Genomic DNA, 11,558 nt, shown 5'->3' with positions numbered 1-11,558 from the left:
AAACTACCACGTTAGGTGAAACGGTCGTTAATGGCACAAGATTACATGACACACTAATGCTTGACTAATCTAATTACTGGACCGGCATCCATATTTGTTGAACACAATTCGTGCTACCATCTCCAAATGGCTATGTCTAGAGGCCACAGAGCTCCACGCGCTCAACACGCTGAAGAGAGCAGACAATGTTCATCAGCTTGATTGCTAGTTTAAATGTTTATTCCAGCACTTTTTTTTTTGCCAGAACCCAGCACTTGACTCATGGTGGAGTGAAGCTGCTCTATAAATATGCTCCACCGACGCAAAAGGAAGATATACCTTCCATCGAAAATCCACAGGAGCGGACGAGCTCGCGTTTCATCTAGTTAGAAAACAGAGTGTGATATGGCGACGTCGCAAAGCTCATGGCTCCTCAGACATGCTTGTCCACTAGCGATGCCATGGACAAGAACAGGGAATAATATAGGCCTCCAAGTGGCCAACATCACCTACTGGTACGTATCGTGCATATGTACAATTTAGTTGAAACTTAGATTAGTGTATCGATGCATGCAATGGATCACTGCTTGATTTTACGCAGGAGATGCAGTAAGAGAAGCACGCGCACCGGCCGGAGCGCCGCCGTTGCGGTTAGGCACGAAGAGGAGGGCACCGACGATGAATGGCTCATGTACCTGGAGCCGGCGAAGCTAGAGGTGTTCGATCATCTGGAGCCTTGGGCGGAGGTGAATGTGGTGCCGCTCCTTAAGCCCGCGGAGGTGGCATGGCAGCCGACGGACTTGCTGCCGGACCTGGCGTCGCTGGGCGCCGACGGCTTTCACGCGGCGTGCTCCGATATCAACGCGCGCGCGGCCAGCCTGCCCGACGCGCACCTCGTCTGCCTCGTGGGGAACATGGTGACGGAGGAGGCGCTGCCGACGTACCAGAGTATACCCAACCGCTTCGAGGCCGTGCGCGACCTCACCGGCTCCAGCGGTACGGCCTGGGCACGCTGGATCCGCGGCTGGTCAGCCGAGGAGAACCGCCACGGCGACGTGCTCAACAAGTACCTCTTCCTCTCCGGCCGCGTTGACATGCGGCAGGTCAAGAGGACGATCCACAACCTCATCCAGTCCGGCATGGTCATGAACGCCGCGCGGAGCCCCTACCACGGCTTCATCTACGTCGCCTTCCAGGAGCGCGCCACCTCCATCTCCCATGGCAACACGGCGCGGCGCGCCAAGGAGCATGGCGACCTGTTGCTCGCGCGTATATGTGGCGCCATCGCCGCCGACGAGAAGCGCCACGAGCTGGCCTACACGCGCATCGTGGGGAAGCTGTTTGAGATCGACCCAGATGGCGCAGTGCGCGCACTGGCGTACATGCTGCGTCGTCGGATCATCATGCCGGCCTCCCTTATGACTGACGGACGCGATAGCGACCTCTTCACGCAATACGGGGCCGTGGCACAGCAGGCCGGCATTTACACTGCCTCCGACTACCGCAACATTTTAGAGCATCTCATAAATCAGTGGGGAGTGGAAGAGCTGGTGGCCGCCGGGCTCTCCGACGAGGGTAGGCGCGCGGGGGACTATGTGTGCGCACTCCCACAAAAAATCCGAAGGTTGGAGAAGAAGGCCCACGAACGTAATGACAAGAAGGGCCAGCCCACAGCATCCATCCCATTTAGTTGGATCTTTGATAGGCCCGTCAACATTACCGTGGCCTAATAAAATTATCTCTTACCCTAACAATATTTAAATAAATTTTACTATGAAAAAACCCCCTCCATTTCTCGATGCTATATTTAGGAGGAATTAAACATTATTCATCTATAGTTTGCCATTGCAAATGGCGCTGTCGAAATTACTATATCATACTGTTACATTAGTATTGTACTACATATTATAAAAAGTGCAATTTCTTTGTAAACTATGTGCACATTTGTTGCCATTATTTGCTTTCTTTTTCATTTTTTACTTAAAGGATAATAACCACTAATTAATTCTTCCTTCAGAAATTTCATTTATTTATTTATTTATTTATTTATTATTATTATTCAATTTATTTGTCTTGTCTCTTATAAGGTACTGGGTCAGTTTCGGTTATGTTTCGGACCAAGGCTATGTATCTGATGGACTACTATTTTTCGGTTGCAGAGGGCCGGGTGCTCCTCTAAAAAAAAGTCTAATAGGCCTAGTTTGGTAGTAAGTTTTTATCATTTTTTCATGTTAGGCATAGTTGCATAGTCTTACTTTTATTATTTCTTTTTTATTTTAAGGATAAACCACTCCCCTAGTTCATGCTTCCTTAGAAAGAGTTTGCTTGTATTATTATTTTTTATGTAAGGTAAAATGACTCGTATAATTATTTTTTGTTTAGAAAGAAACGTGGTCTTCTTTCTTTTTCAGTTTTGTTTCATTTCTTCTTTGAGTTACCACGTGGTCATATCCGCTTTGGATACGACCAAATATATTTTCTGTATACATATACTGCAAGTGATTTTCATATTATTTTGTTGTCGAGTAAAAAGGTACTATACGCACTATGGTTTACTCGGGAAAACAAGATGAAGATTTCTATAAGCCACGAGTCCAGATTTGAAACTTCCAGCTGCTTGTTCATTTCTAATCAGGTTGAAGCCGCACACTCAGAAACCTCGAAGATAAGATGAGCCTAGGTGTGCACGTGCATCTAGCGTCATCCAGCAAGCGAAGCTTGCATATAGATGTGTATCTGACCTGGACACGCAAAAAAAAAATCAGGGAACTTTCCTGTAGACGGTCCCTAAAAATAGGCTTTTATGTACGTGCATAGTCCTTGATCTTGCATTGACCTACTCGTCCCGCCAATGCCTATAAATCTGTAAACAACCCTAAGATCAAGAATATATGTGTGTACCCCTCAAAAAAAAGGGTCGCGCTAACTACCACGTTTCTAATGTAAATAGATTGCCACGTCATCGCATGTATGCATGTAGGAATCTTTTTGGATTTTCAGTTTTTAAAATGTTTTATCTCTTAAACGAAAAATCCGATTGAAAATCCGTTTTCACCATTAAATCCCTCGGGATGAGATCTTCGAAACTAAATCCTGTTTTGATGAATTTTTTTTGGATTAAAAGTTGCCATGTCTATTGCATATGAATTGCCATGATGTTTACACTGAAGTTGCCATGATATGTTTCAGCTACTTTTTCTACATTTAAAAGTAAATTTTGACATTTATAAAACGGGGAATTAAGAAACTAGACTTGCCATGAACCATAAACTAAAATTGCCATGATACATGCATGTAAAATTGACATGGTTCATACAAAAAATAATTTTCATGGTCAATGTACTGGACTTGCCATCATCAAAATACTAAAATTGCCATGATCTACAAACTAAAATTGCCACATGGCAACTTTAGTTTAAGCCCTATGGCAACTGCAGTGTAAACATCGTGGCAACTTCTGGCAAAAAAAAATTCGTCAAAACATATCAATATGAGGTCTAGTTTTGAAGATCTCGTCGAGACGGATTTAATGGTGAAAACGGATTTTTAGTTCGCTTTTTTATTTAGGAGATACAACATTTTTAAGCCGAAAACCAAAAAAAATTCTGCTGATGTCATCTATTCATACGTGGCAAAATGAGTAATGATGGAGGCGTGTGGGCGATGTGCAAACGCCCACATATGTGGGCGTTAACATTTTCGTAAAAAAATGTGTGGGGGTGTATGGGTTTCTTGGGCTAGGGGGTGGACAAAATTTCAGGAATGATCTTAATTCACACGGAATGAGACTCATGGAATTGCACCAGCGAAGAACCAAACTCATCGACTCATAGGTGGGTTGTTGGCCGGTGGTAGTTGGTCGGTTAGCAAGATGACATTATGGATCAAAAAGACGGGCAATATTGCATGCTCCTTTCATTTACTTATACAAGGCCACTATGGAATATACGTTTTGCATTTATACAAGGCCACCAACAGTAATCGAGGAAAGAATTAATGATAGTTTTTCATACTAACAACCTGTTTAATACTTGCATGCATGCAGTCATAATGACACTGGCTCCTTTCTCCACTCAATTTCCTTGCATGCATGTTGGGTATTAATGACCACAGTAAACTAGAAGAAAAGCTGGTTTGCAAAGTATGCATTAAAATTTATCTTGATACATGTAATATGAGTTTGTGGCCTTGTATATAAAAATGAAGGGAGTACTACTGATTCCTAAGCATCCATCAGACTAGTATGCTACCGTTGGATATAGAGAGTCTGGATCGTTGGATTTCTTCCATGAAAGTGTGCACCCCAGGCCGTTTCCAGTTAATGCGGCCATTAATTGCTTCCTAAAGGAAAGTATCATCCCGAAAATCACTCAGGAAATAACTGCTTCCATTTTATTCTTCACTGTTACGTATCCATTCCCTCTTATTTTAGGGAGGATATATCCACAACATTTTTTTGTTTCCGATGCATCGAAGTTTGCTTCCCACACAGTTGTGATTTGTTTCCGTACAAAAGATGTATCTAAAAATTTGATCCCGTATGATTTAGTCTCGAATAACAACTGCCAAGAATCACGCCTGATTTTCTGAACTAAGTTAGCTTTTCCTATTAATTCACAATACATCACTCGTTCTTCTAAGTGATTGGTAAGACCTGAAAATTTTCTACCAACTCAGTAGCCTTTTAGATAACATATTTTGGTACGAACCTTATAAACAACATTACATGGCTTCATAATTTCGTAAAAATGTTTCCAAAGACCTGCAGATTTGCTTGCTTGTATTCATGGACTATTACAATGCTTCCTATTTTATTTGGAATGTTTAGAACATGCTACAGACATGCTTCCCTCCTCCTTTGGTTACTATCACTATGATCATGCTACAAGAGCTCATAATTTAAAATTCTTACGTCATTACAAATCATTTATCAATCAGAATTTGAAATGTCACATTGTACACAATGGTTAGTTTGACCGCCCAAATTCTTAGTTTCCCACATTAGTCTTGTTTGTTTCAAAAACCATACAACAGTGCGGCTTCGCATAAATATTTTCAGCTTCCAAGAACAACATCTGGGAATAAGGGCTCTCCGTCGTGGCTTGGGCCCTCTCACAATCTCATTGAAACGAAACACCATATGGCAACTCATGCAGACACAATCTGTATCAAGCCACTTCACGATGACAAAGCCATGAACTGAAATTAAAAAGTGCCAATCGATCAGCTAATACGAACATCTCCAAGTATGTAAGCATATTCAAAATCATATTATAGCAGCATTTTTGAAGCAGCATGACTGACAAGAAATATAGGAGACTGTGCGCAGCATGCATGAGAAATAAACAAGAGTATGAAGTACGATTTTAAACCTCAACTAGTAGGAAGCATACAAATGTGCTATCACCATATGGCTCAGTTAAATTGGAAGCATGGACAATTGGGAATGAAAACAAACTAAGACTGCAGCCAAAATGGGATGCATGTTTATATGATCTAAATTCAAAATTCACAGGACTTGGTTGAGAGATGGAAGCAATTATCTAGACCGACGAAGCATATATGGTACAATGTGGAAGCTCTATAACTAGGAAGCATGAACAAAGTGGTGTCAACAACTCATTTTGATAGGAAACATATACAATCGAAAATGGAAATCAACTAACAGTGCCACCAATATGGGGATGCATACTCATGTGGCCTACATGCCAAAGTCACCAAAAAATATGGGGACTATGGAAGCAAACTTTTTCTAACCAATAAAGCATATGTAGTTTAATATGGAAGCATCGGCCGAAACTCCAAAGCATGAAAGTTGTACTACATTAACACAATTCGTCATAACAGGAAGCGTACAAATTTGAGAGTCACCAAGAATTAACATTAACTAATATTACACTAACAAAGGATTGCATGTTTGTACATACAAAAATACCAAAACTGGAAGATTTTTTTGTGGTCTTATACACGATGGAAGTGCAGTTTTGACAGGGATCAGCATGCAAAATAGAAAGATATGAACATATCTACAACAATATGATAGGAACCAACCTGCATCCTCCGGCATCTTGGTGATCCTTGGGGCAGCCTGGTGTGACGAGCACCGCGTTGATGATGGATGGGTCGCATGTCAAATCAGGGGATGGCGCTCCGGCGTGGTCGAGTAGTGGGGGCAGTTGGGCGATGCGACCAAGGCGGTGTTACCGGAGAGAAAAGAGGCGGCCCGGGGTGGAGCTAGCCGGCGAGATGATTGAAGCAATGTAGGGAGAAAGGAACAACGGCGGCACGATGGATTTGGATGGTGAGCTGAGCGTGGGATGGAAAGAGACAATTTGGGAGAGACTAGCAAAAGGGCCCGTGCGTTGCAACGGGAGATTTTTTTTTTATAATTTCCAATGGTCATGATCACATTTCGCTGCATCACCGAGATACAATATCTCTCTCAATTTCACGAAATCATGAACATTTTGGAATTATGAACAATTTGTTAAACTCATGCACATATTTGAAATCGCAAACAACATACTATTACAAATTTCTGAACATTTTCTACAATCAAGAACATTTTTTTAATTTATGAACATTTTTTGCTATTTACAAACATTTCTTAAAAATTGTGAACATTTTTAAGCAATTTTCCTGAACTGGCAAATATTCTATAATCGATGAACTTTTTTTAGAAATTGGGTGGAATAGTTATTGAATTTGATGAACTTTTTTTGATTTAACGAACATTTTTGGAAATGCCCGTGCGTTGCAACGGGAATAAAACTATCAGGTTATACATGTGTGCTAGATATAATAAAGTACGAATCAAATTCACAAATTATATACAAATGATGTCATGATGAGATAAGACATTTTTAAAATGTAATTTCAAAAACGAACAATATGATGCTCATCAAGACTTGATTGTTTAAGGTGTCACAACAAAATATTTTGTGGCTGAGCAAACTGCATTGACGGACCTTGCCTGAGCTATACTGATAAATAAAGTGTCTCGCCTTGACTTAGCGTAGCGGTGTTTACCATAACCACTATCGTGATACGAGAATAAGCATAACTGTGTTGGAAGCAAAATAGACATTTAGTCATTTTAATACAGCTTACAAAAACTAACTCTTAAAAAGTTATGTCAATTTTTTTGGGTTCAGCGTTGTACAAAACACGGAAACCCTTTTTTACCCGACGCGAAGGACTAAATAAAATCATAAAACAAGCTCTATAGATCTCCTAATAAAACCTTTATGGAAGGTACAATTAGTTTTGTTCATTATTTACGGATGTGTTTTAATTTTTGTGAACATTTTCTAAAAGCTGATGGACAAGTTTTTTAAATTCCTGAATATGCTTTGAATATTGGATCATTTAAAAAAAATCATGAACATTTTTTATTTCATGAAAATTCATTTAAAATCGTGATTTGTTTATAATATGTGAGCAATTTTTTAAGTCATGAACATTTTATGATTCTTCGAATATTTTTTAAATTCACAAACAGTTTACTATTTTCCTACTTTTTTTCAAAACTCACAACTGTTTGATATTTTGGAAATCCGAAATTAATTTTGAGATAAAAAACCAGAACAGAAATAAAAAAGTAAAAAGAAATAAAAAATAGGGGGCGCCATGAATCCGAAATTAATTTTTAGAGGAAAAAACCCAAACAGAAAAAAAAATGCAAAACAGGGGCGCCACGACCCGCACATGGGCTGGCCAATTACTGCGCTCAAGATAGGTAAAAAGAAAGAGAAAAAAGAGCCAGAACCAAGGATCGAACCCTAGTCTGCTGTTTGGAGCGTCGCAGCCTCAGCCATCACACTACTCATCAATTGCTGTTGTTATACCGTATCAATGTTTAATAACAGAAGCCGGGAGCGATATTTGAAATTAAAGACGAATCGTTTTTGCCACTTACGAGTGGCATTGGTGGGTAATTATTGCCAACTTCGAGGGTAGTTTTTATGACGTACGGGCAGAAACCCAATTCTCTACATGATTTCTATTGCATTGTCTCAGCCCATGATCTCTAGTGTACACCACAAGTTCAGCAAATTTTCCAGACATGATTTCTATTGTTAATTATATAGGATTTGTGGAATATTGACATGTATAATCTTCTGCATTAATGTGCGTGTGCGTGTGTCACAGAAATAATAATCGGAGAGAATTAAAATAACAATTCGATAAGAAAAAGATTGGGTAAACTTGACAGCTGGGGTCCATGGTAGAATGAGAACCGTGTAACTAAGAAATATGGCTCAAGTACCACTTTCAGATACCTGTATGGCCAATAGTTGTCAAATCTTACTACCTTATCTAACAATCAATACATATACAATTTGGAAGTTAAATATATGGAAAAACATCTGTAATTTAAGCTATATGTAAACATCAAAGGGAACTGTATGTATTTTGTGGTGTTGCTGGAGAGAATGTTCAGTGGCAGACCACCCCAATTACTGGTAGGCTTTCAGTCCATACAACACACAATCAAGTCAAGAGGAGTGCTCATGGATGCATGTCACGATTTTTATTCTTGAAAAAATGTTATGAAGCATGGACAATAAAGTAGGGAACGCGGCGCCACCATGAGGATGCAGTTCCTTCAGTTGTCAGGCCCACCAATGCAAAATCTGCTTCAATCTATACTAAGCAAACAGTACACTGCCGAATCAAACATCGTCACATTTATTTCAGTAATTGGCCTAGAAGATATATGCTAGATTGCAGCATAATCTCTAGTGTATTTGCCAACATCATGTCCAGCCACAGTGCATGTAAAAAATCAAACAATACAGAAAACAACCTACTGCTCAGTTACCATCTCTCTAAATAAATCTCTGAAGAACAAAAGCTTGAGGGAAGGGGCAACAACAGGGCAGTTCCTTCAGTTGTCAGCCCCACCAATGCATAAGCTGCTTCAATCTATACTAAGCAATCAGTACACTGCCGAATCAACCATGGTCAGATTTATTCAGTAATTGGCCTAGAAGATATACACTGCCAACATCATGTCCAGCCACAGTGCATGCAAAAAATCAAACAATACAGATACTCTGAACACACAAAAGCTTGAGGGAAGGGGCAACAGCAGGGCTGTTTTTGAGGGAGGTCGAGGCATCACATACCTGTGTTGTAGCCACCGTTGGACTCAGAGTGCTTCTCTGGACCAAGAATTCCGGCGAACACGGTGCCGGTTCCTCCGGCGTACTCAAAGGCGAACTCGGTGCCGGTTCCTCCGGCGTACTCAAAGGCGAACTCGGTGCCTGTTCCTCCAGCGTACTCAAAGGCGACATGATGCGGAGCATAAGCGACGGTGCACTACTCGCTGGTGGCGCTGGCCTGGTTCATGATTCGGGCCAAGAACAATTCAACTTATAGCAGCGAACTCCAATCCGGGTCGGGACGGTTTCTTTGTTTGAGAAGGAGACCTGAGCAGGAGTTTGAGAAGGACACGGGAGCAGGATTTCCGTCAGAAATTCAAATAAAACACGGGAGCAAAAATTCGTCAGGGACTCCATCCTCCCGCGCGAGGCGCCACCCGAGCCGCCTTCCGCCCCTTACCGCTGGCGACGGCGAGCGCGGAGCTGGCCTTGACGGCGAGGGCGGCCATCTCCTGCCCGGAGAGCGGCCGGCGGAGCATGGACATGGGCAGCGCGAAGTAGAGCCACTCGGGCTGCAGCGCCTCCTCGGCCGCCAGCGCACGGGCGGGCGCGTCGAAGCGGAGCTCGCGAAGTAGAGCCACACGGGCTGCAGCGCCTCCTCGGCCGCCAGCGCACGGGCGGGCGCGTCGAAACGGAGCTCGTCGGCGCTGCACAGGAAGCTCGACGCGCTGGCAGCGTCCCCCAGCGCCTCGCCCGCCATGACGGGCGCCGCGAACTGCACCAAAGAGCCGTCTGGGCCGACCACCTTCGCCGTGGCCACACGCCGGCGACGGCCGTCGACGGCGCACGACGGAATGGGCGTAGCCGCCGCCGTTGCCGCAGGAGGAATGGATAAGATGACGGGAGGACAGCGAGTGAAATTCAAATGAGTACAGGGGTTTTTTTGCAAAATGAAACGTTATATAGAGACCCATACTAAAACAGGGACTGCGGGGTGATTTTTTATAAACCGAGGGGCTTTTTCGCAAAACGCCAGCGACGACGGACGACCACAAACCCACGGCGCTTTATTATTAGAGATGCGGGACGAAACCAAGAATATCACCTTGCTTTAATAATAGGTATAGATAAGATCCTGGCCGAGAAATCAGGGGATGTAGGTACGGGAATTATGGGATGTTACGTGGGATTTGGGTGCATGGTCGTGGCCGTGGGATGGAAGCAGAATCAACGGTTGTCGATCGGTCTGACGATTAGCTCCTATCAGAGGTATGATGGGAAGTGTTTCCCTTTTAGTTTTGAGTTGAAAATTGCAGTAGCCATTTAATAGGTTTATTCGGCAACAAGAATGCTACTAAATATAGTGTAACAGCAAAATAAGTTGAGCAAGAAGCAAGTGATTTCCTAATGTTAAATTTTAGATTCCTCATACATCACTATTAAATATTCATTTCTTTACTTTGGAAGAACAATAAACTTTGAGACCATTTATTAACTTGATTGCTACTTCCTAACTACCATGCCGGGACATGCACGTTGTATTTTATCCAACTATTTGCCGAATTGGACCGGCAGCGTGACACGTTAGTTCGTCCATGCATTTGACCATTTCATCCAATAATCGGTATGCAAACCTAAGAGAGACTTTTTTAATGATAATTGTGGCCATCGCGGCCGACGAGAAGCGGCACGAGCTTGCCTATAGGCGCATAATAGGGAAGCCATTCGAGATCGACCCGAACGGCACCGTGCGCGCACTGGCGTACATGATGCGTTGTCGAATCCTGGCCTCCCTTATGACTCGTGTCCGTGGCGGCGACCTCTTCGCGCACTACGGGCCGTGACGCAGAAGGCTGGAATTTACATTGCCTCTGACTACTGTAGCATTTTGGAGTATCTGATCAAGCAATGGGTGGAGAGGAGCTGGCGGCCACCGAACTCTCATACAAGGGAAGGCGTGCACGGGACTACGTGTGCGTCCTGCCAAAAAATATCCACAGGTTGGTGGAGAAGGCCCACGTACATAACGGCAAGAAGGCCCAAACCATTACATCCGTCGCATTCAGCTGGATCATGGATAGGCCCGTCAACATTAGCATGGGCTAATCTGCTGTATGATCAGTATCCCTCAAAAAATACGTCTGATAAGTCCCGTATGATCAGTAGCCCAAACCATTATAACATGCATGGTTGTTTTGGTCGTTAGGGTTTGATGCCCGTTGGTTACCCGTTAGTTTTTCTTCCGCCCCTCTCCGCTATGATATTTACTAGCACATATGCATGTGCGTTGCAATGGAAGAATTAGAACCATGTATTGGAACTATGTTGAATCACCCATAATTCGCTACGTACTAAATAAATGCTAGTTTTCATGAATCAGGATTGCCCAGATGAGGAAGTTGATCATAGGATAGAGTCGCTAATGAAACTAATTGATCAATACGGTTCGGACTTATTAGACACGATAGTGCT

General features: G+C 42.9%; 1 protein-coding gene across 1 annotated transcript; it reads left to right on the top strand.

Annotated features, from left to right (window-relative positions):
• Positions 1 to 330: 330 nt before the first annotated feature.
• Positions 331 to 1,894, top strand: LOC119362151 (acyl-[acyl-carrier-protein] desaturase 7, chloroplastic-like). The gene is made up of 2 exons (XM_037627350.1): positions 331 to 494; positions 581 to 1,894. The coding sequence occupies exons 1-2, from the start codon at positions 385 to 387 to the stop codon at positions 1,707 to 1,709; spliced, it is 1,239 nt and encodes a 412-aa protein (XP_037483247.1). The 5' UTR covers positions 331 to 384; the 3' UTR covers positions 1,710 to 1,894.
• The last annotated feature ends 9,664 nt before the right edge of the window (positions 1,895 to 11,558 follow it).

Source organism: Triticum dicoccoides, chromosome 2B (assembly GCF_002162155.2).
Source record: "Triticum dicoccoides isolate Atlit2015 ecotype Zavitan chromosome 2B, WEW_v2.0, whole genome shotgun sequence".
NCBI lineage: Eukaryota > Viridiplantae > Streptophyta > Magnoliopsida > Poales > Poaceae > Triticum > Triticum dicoccoides.
Note: the sequence above shows the minus strand (reverse complement) of the source record. Positions and strands in the feature narration are given on the sequence as shown.